Here is a 15,508-nt window from a genome sequence, read left to right on the forward strand (position 1 = left end):
TCAAAGGAATAAATCTACATTTTTAATTTATAAGGCGTTTTCCTTGATTTGATTATTTAATACTTCTTGGAAATTTTAGTTTCTTGCTAGAAACTCGGGTTACAAATATAATCAAGGTGATCTTGCCACAAGTAGTAAAACAATCAAGGTGCTCTTGCCACAAGTAGTACACAATAAAGGTGCTCTTGCCACAAGTACTAAACAATCAAGATGTTCTTGCCACAAGTACTAAACAATCAAGGTGCTCTTGCCAGACTTGTTGCTGCCACAAGTAGTAAACAATCAAGGTGCTCTTGCCACAAGTAGTAAACAATCAAGGTGCTCTTGCCACAAGTAGTAAACAATCAAGGTGCTATTGCCACAAGTAGTAAACAATCAAGGTGCTCTTGCCACAAGTAGTAAACAATCAAGGTGCTCTTGTCACAAGTAGTAAACAATCAAGGTGCTATTGTCACAAGTAGTAAACAATCAAGGTGCTCTTGCCACAAGTAGTAAACAATCAAGGTGCTCTTGCCACAAGAAGTAAACAATCAAGGTGCTATTGCCACAAGTAGTAAACAATCAAGGTGCTCTTGCCACAAGTAGTAAACAATCGAGGTGCTCTTGCCACAAGTAGTAAACAATCAAGGTGCTCTTGCCACAAGTAGTAAACAATCAAGGTGCTCTTGCCACAAGTAGTAAACAATCAAGGTGCTCTTGCCACAAATAGTAAACAATAAAGGTGCTCTTGCCACAAGTAGTAAACAATCAAGGTGCTCTTGCCACAAGTAGTAAACAATCAAGGTGCTCTTGCCACAAGTAGTAAACAATCAAGGTGCTCTTGCCACAAATAGTAAACAATAAAGGTGCTCTTGCCACAAGTAGTAAACAATCAAGGTGCTCTTAATTGCCACAAGTAGTAAACAATCAAGATGCTCTTGATTTTGAATAAGAATACATTAAGTACAAATATAAATGTGAATTTAATCTGTGCTTTCTTTTGGAAACACTAGGTTAAAGTTTAAAGGCTTAGGTGACCCCCAAACTTTTTTTTGAATAAGCCATTTTAATGTCATAGATATTCACGTTGACAAAAAATTTATGGAAACGAAAAATGATTAACTTAATAAAATCATAATTTTAAAAAAGTATCGTAAACTGGAAGCCCATTATCTGGAAGTCAATGGGTTTGTATTTGAGTTACTGTTTTTTAAATTGTTTATAAGCTAAAACATTATTTTTTTTAAAAACCTGACTTTTCAATGTTTGATTTTAGTATTCTTTATTTTTTGCCCATAAACTTGCATAAAAAAGAAAGGGACTGTCGATTTTAAGTGTAATATGCTTTATGGTATCTTATTTCAAGAGTTATTTAGATTTTCACTCAAATGAAGTACATGGTGACCGAGTTGTTCCATCCAACCAAATATATTTATAGAAAACACAACTCCAAGGAAAATTGTGTGATAGCCTTGCACACAGACTGATGAAAGTGGTCTATTATATTATTATAATTAACAAATCAGGAGATACCTCAACATCTTGTCATTAAGTTCTTGACATGGCCACAGGTTTGAGCACTGAAGTAGTGAAGGGATTACAAGCAACAAAAGACAGTAGTACATTGGTTATGAGAGGTCTACTACGTACATTTTTGGTATCTTTATGTACGTATGCCTACCTACACCCAGTAAACACAAAAATCATTAGCATTAAATATTCTCATCCCTAAGGTGGGATTTTAACGCATTTCTAATTATACCAATCAATTCCAGAATTGTTTACAATTTTGGGGTAGGGTAATACAAATATCTGTAAGTGCAGTTTTCCTTGTGTAGTGGCGATATCAATGTATAAAGCAATGTCCCTTTATTTTGATGTAATTTGATTGTAATTATATAATTAATGACGTCACATAAGGAAATATGGTTATGTTTTTTTTAAATAATGAAAATTTCCGTATCTAAAACATGTAAATATTATTTTAAAAATATGCTAAGACTATTATTTTTTAAATATCTAACATTCTCATATATAAAATATAAACTCTGATTCATTTAGGCATCATTATGTACTGTACATGTTTATAGCTAATATGTACACACAAAAGTTAAAAAAACACTGAGTTCTAGATTATTTAAAAATTTTGGGTAGGGTTTAATAAAAAATAAGTAAAGTTTTTCTTGCTCAAACATTTAATTCTTTATATCAATGTAGAGTAATGTCTGCTCTACATTTTGGTTTTAATGTTTGATTGATGTTTTGATTTGAATTCAGTTCAATTTGTATGCCATTACTTTACAAATAACATATCTTGAAATCAGAAAAATAACTTTTGTGACAACATCAGTATAACAAAAATATATTCCGCAAAGTTTTTTGCCATTTATTCATTAACACAAGGTCCATATAATATATATAATCAAGAACAACGCAATTCAAGTGTTACCATAGACGTTGTGAAGCTCCAAACTTTGGCCAAAATTGGATTTTTTACCACCAGTAAAAACACCCCTATTGAAAACAAATGGTATGGTCCATTCCCATTTTATGCTTTCAATTTGTTTACAGGTCTTTCATCATCTTGTATTAAAAATTAAATTTCAACAATCTGTGTAAGAAATCAACGTTTACCTTACTTTACAGTGAAATAATAGGAAAAATTACAAGAAAATGCTGTAATTTTAAAAATGGCTGTTATTATTACAACAAGATACAGATATCAAAAATAATTTAAGGTATATGTAATCGATCGTGTGTCTGTTTGTTACTTGGCCAAATTGAAAATGTTGGTTTGTGTGTTTGTTTGTTTGTCAATTTTGATTTGGCCAAGTGTTAGTGGGCTAGTTTGTTTACTCAAAAAGTTATTGCAATATCTTAACTCTCATGACAGCCAGAATTTGGGCAGTCACCTTTGCGACAAATCTTGTTCATTGGTTGACTGTACTGAAAAATTTAAGAGTAACCAAACTGGTAAAATTACTCCATTGACTACCTACATTTTCAATTTTAACCACCATTTAAGCTGTTTTTTAGACGGTTTAATTCCTAAATTGTTTATATCTACCCAGCTATCTTCTTTTCTACTAAATACTATCTCCACCCTCTTTTGTTTTATTTCTTTTATACCTGTCCACTCAGGCAGTGCTTGCCTGATATATCTATCTATCTTTGTCCAAGTACCTTCACTTGCACTGATGAAGGGCTAGTGTTGCCCGAAAGCTCTGCTAACTTTTCTGGCTGTTTTACTTTATCGTTTTAATTTAGCTTTTCGCTTTTTTTTTTTGTATCTCCATTGAGATCCAGCCACTGATACCCACAGCATTGTCATATTTTATCAGTATTTTGGATTTATATATTTTTCTGGAGAAATCTTATGTAGGAGAATGTTACAGTAGACGGAGGTATGTACTCTCGGGAGTGGCTTTCTAGTTTTATATGTGCATGTTTCAACCAAACCTCTTCCACTGTGCAAATTTTAAAGAAAATCTATTTTTTTTACTTGCCCACCTTAAGGTTGATATTTATAGACAACTGCTCTTAAATTGAAGAATTATTTGATGTTATTTAATTACAATTTCTATTCTATGGTATAATTTTTAGGAGACAAAATACATTTGCTTGGTATAGAAATAAAACACAATTCCATTTGGTTCTTATTTTAATTCTTTTAGAAAATAACAACAAATTTACAAACTAAAATGTGCTAAAAAAACAAGGCAAAGATACTTATAATTATTAATATAAAACATGACGATCTGTGCTGTGAAAATTTCAGATGTCTGCTTCATGCTGGCTACGGCCCTGAAACAGGCAGACAATACAAGTTCCTATAGGAATCCCAAGGAATGTGGATTTTAATTAATTAGGTATTCATCAAAAAATATATGCAAATAAGTTTCTAGTCTCTTTGGGTCCATCAGTAGTCATCCTCCAAAAAAAAAATTAATTAAAAATTCCTAAACTGTAATATCAATATTTGTACAGTTTTAAAATAATATTTTATTAGGTTAAAATAATAAAAAGTATGAATTATAAAAAAAGAAGTAAAAATATTTAAACAAATTACAAACAAACAAAATACTGTACACTATTTAGTTCTTGACAAACAAGCAAACAAAGAAGTGAGTGTTGATGAAGATTGATTTATATTTCATCAAACATTTCAGTAGCTTTAGTATGACATGGGAAGAAATTGTCTATAAACATACGAGAATAGTTGTGAATTTCCAAAATACCAATGAATAACAACATCTATATTCACTTAGATTCCATAGTCAATCCAATCCTCTTTCCACTCCTACATCCCTTACAAAATGATGACACTTTCATTCATAATAATTACCCAGTAAATTAGGTGTACAAACAATTCTGTCAATTCAATGTGGACACTGTATTCAATACTATGTGAACATTCTTTGCAGTTTTTAAAATGATAATGAGTTCTAAAGTAAAAATAACAAATATTCCAAATACTTAACCTAGTAACGTTACACAAAACAGTTATTTTCAACAGTTCATTTACACATAATTACAATAGCTTGCAAGTGACCATTATATCAACCTTGCTTTTGACTATACAAATTACAATCATAATTTTAATAATTGTATAATAGGCCAAACTGTACAGAGGAAAACAAGAGGAAACAATAATGTTCTATTTGTATATAGTAAAATTCTTTTAAAGAAGGAAATAAACATATAGAAGACAGAGAAAAAAATGTTTATCTCCAAGTGTATGTGAATAACTTCCTGATGAGAATGAGATGCAGCTCTATATACAGTGTACATGCTCTTTATTCTTTATAAACAATAATAACTGACCTATTCTAAGATATGCTACACACATAAATTACTTAGGAAGTAAGCTACTGTATCAATCAATCAATCCTTGGAACTAGCAAGCCCTGAATACTGCTAGTTCTTTTATTGAATTTATGTATCCATAGCATCTCCTTCCCAATGCACTCTGTATCAAGCAAATTTGATCACAATATTCCCTGTTATCCTTAAAGCTACGTTCACACTGGCCGGAGAAAAAATTGTGAAAAATGGGTTTAGTGTTAAAGAATAGATTGCATGTTACTAATGGTGTTTGTCAAGGTTGTGTCATGTCACCGCTTTTGTACACCCTGTAAATTGACGATCTGAATATTATTCTAAAAAAGGCTAAAGCTGGCTGTGAGCTTAATAACAATAAGTTAAACTGTCTCAGTTATGCTGACGACATGGTGCTGTTGGCACCCACAGCTTCTGGTTTACAGACCCTCATGGGCTTATGACAATTTTGTGCGCATACTAATGATATTCTTTACAATGCAAAAAAGTCTATGTGTATGTTGTTTTGCCCAAAGGTGCGGAAGCTACGAGTAATGCTAGGACTGTTTTAAACGATATTGAATTAGACTATGTTACATCTGTAACTTATCTTGGCCAGATCATTTGTAATAATCTAAGGGATGATGATGACATTAGGCGTCAATCAGATCTTTATGTATTCGAGCCAATACACTAGCATGTAAATTCAGCATTTGCTGAATATCTAAGAAAATCTGTTTTTTTCATTGTTACAGAGAATGTCAGCTAGCAAAAATGAAATGATAGAATGTATATGGTATCATCATTTGAATCATCCAGGCTAGAGAGAGATCCTGAGATAGATGATCTGATACCGGTGTTATTTTTTGTATGTGTGTGCCTTTTTTATTTAAAATTATTTACGCAATTGATTTTGTAACTATGGACATCCATTTCTGAATTAAAAGTAAAATGAATAAATTACCTATATCTGAATCTTCATTTCAAAATCATATTCATAGTAATTATTATAGCATTATTATTAATTTATTATATTATAACATAGCCCCCAGCTAGAGTACTAGCCTAGCTACTAAAGCTAGTACTAGCTAGGTAGGAAGCTGTAGTTAAATGTATTTATTATTTTTTTAAAATCTAGCTAGCTAGTAGTAGGTAGGCCTTAACTAAGGCCGGACCGGAATCTGGGCTCAGTGTGAACGTAGCTTTATAGCTTTATCTGAACACTAAATTTGTACAATGATAGCCACATTGGCATAATAAAAGTAGACAATACAGGGAATGGTAAAAGCTATACACTATGATGTCATTGAGCGGAACTGACTGAAGACTTGTAAGATGTTGGAGTCTATATCATTGGTAAAGATGAGGCTTTCCAGAGTATTGATGTATTTGAACACTTGGCTGTAGTGCTACAAAAAAACGGACAAAAAAAAAAAACAATTAAGAAGTGTTAAACGATAGATGATCGATCACCTACAATTGATAATCGGGTAAAAATGGGTAAATTCAATTGATGTTCTTTAATTTTTTGTTTGGTATGAAAATGTCTCAAAATTTAATAAATGACCTATTTTTACCATTATTTTAATTTGACTATTACAACAAACATTTTTTTGACAAACACTCAGTAACTCTTTTTCCTACATCAGCCAATCAGATCGCAAATTGGTATGTTTCAGTAATTTCAATAATTCAGCCTTACTATGAGAGATTCACGATCATTGAATTATCAAAGAAGTCATGAATATATTTTGTTATACAATATAAAGAAAAACATATGCAATATAGGTTTAACTTTCAACAATTATAATTGCTTGCTGCTACTTTATTTATAACAAATGCATGGCAAAGGTTTAAATTTCAACACATATCATTGCTGATAACATTATCTTAATTGAATACTTTATCATTGATAAACTTTCATATTGATACAATGACAAATTTAATAGAAAAAAGGCAACACAAAATGGATAGCTTGTTTAGAAATAGATTAGAAAATTAGGGGAGAGAACTTGCATTAATATTTAAATATTGATAACAAAAATGATGTCGTTATCCATAATGCTGTAAATTTGAGGAGAAAGAGAAAGTTTATTTTTATTAGGGTATTCTAATCATTATGGAGACAACTGAAAATGTATTACCTCTATGGTGTTAATATTAACAATTAATAAAACTAAGCTTTAGAGGCAGAGGTTGAAATATATTTTTTATATTACTCAAATTTATCTATATTATTACTATCATGCAGAAAATAACTAACAATGCAATAATATAACGTTATCTAGGTACTGACTATCAACACAATAGTCAGTGAATACAGTTGACCATGCTTTAAAATGTAAAGTTTTTTATCGGCACAGCTGAAAAAAAAAATTACTATTGGCTAAGTAAACTATGTCCATGCCTATAGAAAATACTAATTTAAATAAGCATAGTCAACTGTGTCTATAGAAAACTTTCCATTAGATGCACACTCACATAATAAACGATAGCATTTATAATAATCCAGGCAATCAACTCATACTTACCATTGTGAAAATTTCAGCTAATCGCTGTATGGCATAATTAAACCAAGGAGTACGAAATGGAACATTTCTATTTTCACACTGAACAATATGTTCTGACAATGTCATGATGAAACGCTATAACAAAAGAAGTATAATTACATTAATATATGTACTACTTGTGATATTATAGTTGATGGAACGAGTAGAGTTCAAAGTACCAAATACCTTTGAAGCATTAACACAACAGGCGGAAAGTGTGATACAGTAATTAAGGCCATAATTGCCATTGCAAAGAATGAATACAATAAAATAAAAGAGTATTTTAAAATGTGAAAAGATTTGCATGCAAATTAGACTGTGTGTTAAAAACGTATGTCTGGTCAACCTTACTATATAGTTGTGAAACATGGACAATAAGCAATGCCATGAGAAATAGGTTAGAAGCAGCAGAGATGTAGTTTTTAAAGAGAGTTCTGAAGATTCCTCATTGGTTTGCACATATTTCAAATGATCAATTCAATTCTTTATTAACACATATAACAAATTTGATAAAATTAACACCAAGAAGGTAAGCAACAACACAAACAAATAATCAGAACTTTCAAAAGCAATTAATTATATCTCCTAAGAAAGGTGGAGTTAACATAAAATTGATAACAGGCAAAATAATATCAAAGCGTTGCAAAGAACTACAACAAGAAAATTAATAAACATTGTACAGCGAAGACAACTTAGATTCCTCGGCCATGTAATGAGAAGAGTTATGTTTAACAGCAAACATTAATGGAAAAAAAAAGAAAGGATGTCCGAGAAAAAAAATACTTGGACACAATCAAGGAGCATTTCAATGGACAATACTCAAATATAAAAATATTACAGAACACAAACAACAAAATGAATGAATATAAAGAAGTCTATACATGAATTGCTTGGTGGTACTAAGGGGCAAGTAATTGAGTTCATGAGTACTTATGCAAATCAAAAAGCTCCACAGACACAAAGATTGCAGCTATTGTTCTTGTGGTAAAAATTTGCTTCCCTCAAAAACACTGGATTTTTTGTCGGGGACACATGCAACAAGAAGTAAAATTCCTGAGATTGAACTACTGTGCTAACAATTTGCAATTAAATTAGTAAAAATGACTAACCTGAAATATAATAAGAAACATATTCTTCTGGTCACTCTGAGCAGATTCTAAGCTTTCCTGCAGACCCTCCAGATGGGATTCTGTGGCATCCATATCTTCTTCACTGTCACTAATATCAGAGTCCTATATATTAAACAATATAACAACATTGATCATTATAACAAGTATATTTTGTATACCGTACATTAAAACATATCTTGAAAAGAAGCCCGCACTGTGGTTTGCAAAAAGTAAAAGAAATAGAAATGTATGATTGTGTTATATCAATATATTATAATAACCCTAATAATTATCTCAACAATCAAGCCTCAATGTATTGTTTTCCAAATGATACTTAATTGATTGTATCTTCTTCTTGTCTGCTTCCTTGACAAATATGTAAAATTGGCAGGGAATGTCAATCATATTTATATTGTAGCAGCAATTTACAAATTTACAGCTTTCATTTCAAAAGTAATCTCGAAAATAAGCCCATCTCGAAAAGAATCCCACCTATTTCATAAAGTTAAGACGCATTACATTTTAACTTTCTTTTAGGCTGCATAAAATGTATTTTCTTTACTGTAAAAAAATAATTTACAAACTGACAACGCCTAACCTCAGAAAGCGCAACTATTGTTCGTCAAATAATAGAGTTGGAATCTTTTGTTTTAAATTATGAATGAATGGGCGTGTCAAGGTTTACATAATGATCTAGCTCCATGACCTGTACCTGTGGTGTTTATATTATTAAATATATATATAATCGGGGCTTTGTTGCTCAACATTTTTACCTTGTTGCCTCTCTTCTGCTTTTTAAGTGCTGACTCAACTTCTGACTCTAGCTTATTCACATGATTGCTCATAATACGAATGGTTGCATGCAAAATTTCCCACATATATAAACATGTGAACTGATCTCGCATTTCAACTGAAAACAGCCAGTTGATTACTGAGGCGCACTCAACTATCTGGGTTCGTAGCATTTTATCAACTAGTACAATTATCATCTAAAACACAAGAAAAATAAGTTGCTGATAAGGAAAATGTTGGCTAGATCATCAAATTTGCGAAATCTATTTTGTTTATAAATTGGCTGGCAAAGGGTGCAATGGTCTAGATCCCATAGTTAAAAAAAAAAATTTAAAGACGCTAGACCTGCAATTTTTGATGTAAAAATAATGCATCTATATATAAATTTACATAGGGGCAAAGTTAGGTAAATCGCGTGTTACTTTTAGAATTTTGATATGAAGTTGATTTATACATTTGGTACTAATTTTAACCACCTGATGGAACCCTGTTTAACGATTTGGCCCAAATAAGGGTGTTTTACGATCGTGGTATCTTGAAAAATACCCGCACACAATAATACAAGAATACTTCGCATTTACCTATCTCCTTCTACAATAAGTGTTTTTCATAGCTCGAGTACAGCATCATAATGTTGAAGACAAACCAAATTTTAAAAAAAAATACTATTTTAATAGATTGAATACATTTCTACAAACGTATTGATTGGCAAGTAAAATTTTTTTGGTCAATTTATGGTCCCTTGGGGGATAAACTTAAAACCGTTAGGTCTAATAGTAGATATAGTATTGCAATACTGTAGTTGTTATAAGTAGTGTATAACAAATTTTGACAATAAATACATAAACCATTTTTGGTTGCCATTTGAAGCAAATTTATTACTGTGAGTGTGGGTACTGTTAGATATATAAACACATATACAAATAAACTTTATTACTGACAGTTGCTTCTCAACGTTTGTATTAATTACTACCGGTAATTACAACAAATAAAAACATCGTAGTGGTGTATCGTTACATGTACTTTACTATTTCAATCGACTATGACAGTGATAATTACGATAATGTTTTACTGTGTTATTATTTATAACTAAATGGTATGCTCGCTTCGCTCGAGTACCATCTAGGTCGTGCCCACAGATGGTTCTCGAATACACAGTAGTTTCAGCATAAAAAAAACCATTTTTTTAAAAATGTACGTAACGCAGGACTATAATATTGTCATTTAGAGAAACGAATAAATAGACACAATTATTTATGTAGTCAACTAAAATTAGCACCCTGGAAATTACTTCCGAAAGAGAAACTTTGATTTGGACTCATTTAAACAAACCCAATTTGTGTTTTGTATATAACATTATGGTTGAGGGATGGGGAAGAGGATGGGTACAAAGAGGAACAATTTTTAAATATATTCTTTATCCACTCAGTATATTTTCATGTTTTATAGGCCTATAAATAATATACCACTAAAATACAGTAAAACATTTGCGATTTAATACTTTTTAAAAACTATCACTGTCATAGTCGATTGAAATAGTAAAGTACATGTAACGATACACCACTACAACGTTTATATTTTTAGTAATTATTAAGTAATACGAACGTTGAGAAGCAACTGTCAGTAATGAAGTTTATTTGTATATTATATGTATATACTGAGACTGACAGATTGGAATGTTCAATTCATCAGAAATCAATACATTTGTATAAACATATATTAAATCCATCAAAATAGTATTTTTTCTTAAAGAAACTCGGCCTGTCTTCAAAATTATGATGTTGTACTCGAGCTGTTAAACCGGGTTTCAGCTATTAGAAACAATTATCGTAGAAAGAGATAAAGGTAAATGCGACTAACAGTAGGGCCTACCCACATAATAATAAAGTTTATTTGTATATGTGTTTATATATCTAACAGTACCCACACTTACAGTAAGAATTTTGCGATTCAAATGATGACAAAAAATGGTTAATACGTATTTACAGTATTATCAAAGTATTGCAATACTATATCTAAAGGTTTTAAGTTTATCCCCAAGGACCCATAAATTTACATACTTGGTTAAACCAAAAAATTACACTGAGGCTGGGAGATTGGAATGTTCCATTCATCGCAAATCAATACATTTGTATAAACGTATATTATATCTATCAAACTTAAAGTGGAGCTCCACCCAGAAATTGCTATTTTTCATACATTTCAACTATTCTTTAAAAATATCATCCCTCATACTTCATATTTTTTTTGAAAATTTTTTCAATGAGTATGATTTTCTTGAAAATCACGCCTTTTTGCGTTTTGGGGGGATACCTTGTAATTTCCTATTCTTTTACATGCAAAAGGGGGGTATATTTGAATATTCCTAAAAAATGTAAAATGTTTTTATATGTAATTTTTCCAGATCTTTTTATTTCTGATATTGTTATTGCATATACATTGCGCAATTTTGCGTAAATAGACACTTTCCCCCGTTGGGTCCAATTGGGTTTTTTACTTTGCTAGGGAGTATGATCACGTCACATTTCTCACGACATTTTTCACACTGCAGCTGGCGATCTGTTATTGTCGCGATGTTATTTTTGATGGGCGAAAAGTATATTAAAACATTCTGGATGTTACCCTATCATGTTTCACAGTGTAATAAGTGATTATGAGATTATTACTAAAATGTCAAATTTAACGAGATTTGAGAAAGACGTGGATATATTCAATAAAGCTAGGCCTAGGCTAGGCCTACTAGAGTCTAGGTATGTAACGATGCTGCTTGGCCTCTAGCTGGCTGCCGGATAGCCTTACAGCAGTGAAGTTTGTTCTGGCACCCAATCTCGGCCTACCCATGGGCCATGATAGGGTGCCGGAATAGTTGCTTTTCAGTCAGACATAAGCTTCCACATCCGTTACTATTCTGAGCAATACCAGTCTTGTTTTGTAGAGAATTTTGTGTTTCACAATTCTTAATGTGCGAGAAAACCCAGGAACGATAAATGGGACGAAACGACCAAGCATTTTCGAACCCATGACTACAGTCCTACCTAGACATGAATTCAAGCCTAGCTAGCTAGGCTGAGCAGACGATTTAGCTAGGCCTAGCTTAAAATTAATAAGCAATCTGATTAAGATTATTATGCTGTTGTTGTACAGTGCAAATCATGATGTTACATGTAAATTATGCTGACATTTTTATCGGAAATATTACTTGGGCCTAAACAAATCGTATTAATTGTGTGTATAAACAGGGAGTTGTAAAAAATACTTTACAACTCCCTGGTATAAAATTGATTCGCCATTTTCCAACACATAATTTACCAAAGGGGAGACATTTCACCAACGCGTTCACCGGCGACTAAAACGCGTCAGTCGCTAAGTGTAACACGTTTTGCAACGGATTTTTTAGAAATTAGTTTTTGTAAAATATTGCCATATCTTCCCTGTTTTTTGTATGTAATCACTTTCAATTAAACATACTTAAACATAATATAAGCTGAGAAAGTCTGAGTGTAGCTCCACTTTAAAAATAATTATTGTAGAAGGAGATAGGTAAATGCAAAGCATCCTCGTATTAATGTGTGTGGGTATTTTTCAAGATGGACATCCATTAGATAGTGTATACCACAATCAGAAAACACCCCTATTTGGGGCATATCGTTGAACCTAAATTTGTTTTAATCATCAATAACTAATTATCTAACTCAATTTAATTGGTAAACAGGGTTACATCAGGTGGTTAAAATCAGTATTGAAAGTACGTACCAACTTTATATACCATCGAGTATACATTCTAGAAGTTACGCCCGATTTACCGAATTTTGCCCTTACGTAAATTTATATATAGAAACATGAAAACAAATATTTCATTCCCGAGTGGATAATGAATATATTTAAAAATTGTCCCTTTGCACACATCCTCTTCCCCATCCCTTAACCCTAACCCCCGCAAACCAGGTATAAAAGAAATTGCACAATCAATATATGTTGTTATTGTTAAATGATGTACCAATAATAGTACTGATGCCAGCTTCGATCGCAATTTTAGGTTTGTTTAAATTTGACTACAAAATTTGGACTCATTTTGTGACAAGTTTCTCTTTCGGAAGTAATTCACAGGCTGCTAATTTTAGTTGACTACATAAATCACCATGTCTATTTATTAGACATGTATTATAGTCCTGCGTTACATACACTTGAACTCGCCAGTTTTTTTTAACGCTAAAATTAGTGTATTCGAGAACCATCTGTGGGCACGACCTAGATGGTATATATAACTTTAAAAATATTAAACCAGGCCATTTCTTGTCTTAAATGTGCGTTCTAAGGTTAATTATGATAAAAAGAGAAAAACAATGTAGCCTAAGTAGCTCGTGATGTAGTTCTTGTAGACGTTTCTAGGCCTAGCTTAGTTAGACTTAGTTTTGTAGGCCAAGCTGGTAAAGAGCAGTAACGTATGAACATCATACTCCAGCTATAGGCCCAGCCTGACGTCTTGTTGCTGAATTAAATTAGGAGGTTTCGCAACCTTAAGAATATGATAACGAAAACGGATACGTCACACATTTGTGAAACTTTTGAGCTGATCCCCATTTCATATTCTATTGACGAATATCACCAGTCATATTCGTAACTACAAAACAAGTATAGTTTTTGATCTATTTTGCACATTTTTGCATTGAATCAGGAATGATTCATGATTGTAATATAATTATAGATTTATTGGGAATAATTTACGAAAAGAAATTTATTAAAAACGCCTCAATTTTGATATAGCAGTTTTTAAAGTCCTCACTCGCTTTGATGTTATGCTAGGCCTAGGCAGCCAAGAAACACCAAAAATAGTTTAGCCATCTTTGGCAACACATACCTGCACTTCGTTCAAATTTACCACAGCAGCATTTTGGATGGCGTCCTCAATATTTTGTATTAAAATAAATATATATATATTACCACACCGAGAGGGTTAAAGAGTTGCTATCCAATCGAGTTTGAACAATACCATGAAAGCATCAGTGGTCTAATGGCTCCTCGGTTGGGGCAACTTTTTCTCATTCTCACAGATTTCCTCATCTTTATCGTTTCAAATTAATTTAATTAAATTTCAGTATATCACCAGACCGTTTAGAAGTAATGTTATATGCCTGATTATATATATAAAGTATCTCTTTGGTGATCTCGCTTCGTGAATAAAATACTGAAAGATGAGGGCGTATCAATTTGATCTATGGTGCGTGTGCGTACAATTGAGGGACTAGTGCTGTCCCGCCGTACCACGCCGAGGGTTTTAAAGAGTTGCTATCCAATCGAGTTTGAACAATACCATGAAAGCCTCAGTGGTCTAATGGTTAGGACATCTGCATATCAAGCAGAAGGTTCCGGGTTCGAGCCTCGGTTGGGACGACTTTTTCTCATTCTCATAGATTTCCTCATCTTTATCGTTTCAAACTAATTACATTAAATTATATATCACCGGGCGGTTTAGAATTAATGTTCTATGCCTGATGTGTTTATATATTATTATAATATAGATAAAAATAAAGCACAAAATAGAATAAAAAATGAAAAGAATTGGCCATCTCAGAAGAAAAGATAGGAAAAGGGAAGAAACTAAAAAAAAGCTTTAAAAGTAAGACAGCCAAGTTGATATCAATATCTGTAATGAAGAGGAAGGGTATTAGCAATGGTGAAGTAAAAAGAATGTGACGTGACGTATCCGTTTTCGTTATCCTACTCATAGCCTACTCATAGCCTTGTGAAACCTCTCTACTCTATTGTCTTTTCTTTTTTGGCAGAATCCGTGGGGGGGATGGGGAAGACCTGGTGTTTTCTCTGAGAAGTTACGATTCTTTTATTTGTTTACATGTTTTAATTGGGTGCATCACATCACAATATGAAAATATCAATCCACACGCGATGCATGTTGGGATTTATAGCAGGCCGCTTAAATGATTAAAATCAACTTATTTTTCACACTTTTAACTGTTTAAAAATTAAAACAATTATCGCAATAGCATAATATAATAATATAGTAATAATATACTAATATAGTATTTATTTTTACATAACATGTATTGTGTGACCTCAAATTAGGTAAACAAAAACATAGGTCTAGTGTCTTTAAAGTTTTCATAATTATTTATCTACTGTAATACTTATACTAAATAACAAAATTGCAATATACAGTAGATTTTGGAACAAATTCAACTCTAGGCCTCCCTAACCTAGCCTACAACAGCAATCAAACAATGGTTTACTCTGCACTCTGATCTA

At 32.0% G+C, this 15,508-nt stretch overlaps 2 protein-coding genes across 2 annotated transcripts in view; one reads left to right on the top strand and one right to left on the bottom strand.

Annotated features, from left to right (window-relative positions):
* The window catches only part of LOC144853804 (peroxisomal carnitine O-octanoyltransferase-like), a 159,707-nt gene that overhangs the window by 65,247 nt on the left and 78,952 nt on the right, over positions 1-15,508 (top strand). The window lies entirely within an intron of this gene.
* LOC144853800 (nuclear cap-binding protein subunit 1-B-like) overlaps positions 3,623-15,508 on the bottom strand; it is a 30,496-nt gene continuing 18,610 nt past the window's right edge. The window contains exons 16-19 of the mRNA XM_078711636.1: positions 9,229-9,444; positions 8,456-8,578; positions 7,329-7,442; positions 3,623-6,206 (exon numbers count right to left, since the gene is read on the bottom strand). Of these exons, the coding sequence (XP_078567762.1) occupies positions 6,093-6,206; positions 7,329-7,442; positions 8,456-8,578; positions 9,229-9,444 (567 nt within the window). The 3' untranslated portion in view covers positions 3,623-6,092. The remainder of the gene's footprint in view (positions 6,207-7,328; positions 7,443-8,455; positions 8,579-9,228; positions 9,445-15,508) is intronic.

This window comes from Antedon bifida, chromosome 10 (genome assembly GCF_963402885.1).
Source record: "Antedon bifida chromosome 10, ecAntBifi1.1, whole genome shotgun sequence".
In the NCBI taxonomy this organism is placed as follows: Eukaryota; Metazoa; Echinodermata; class Crinoidea; order Comatulida; family Antedonidae; genus Antedon; species Antedon bifida.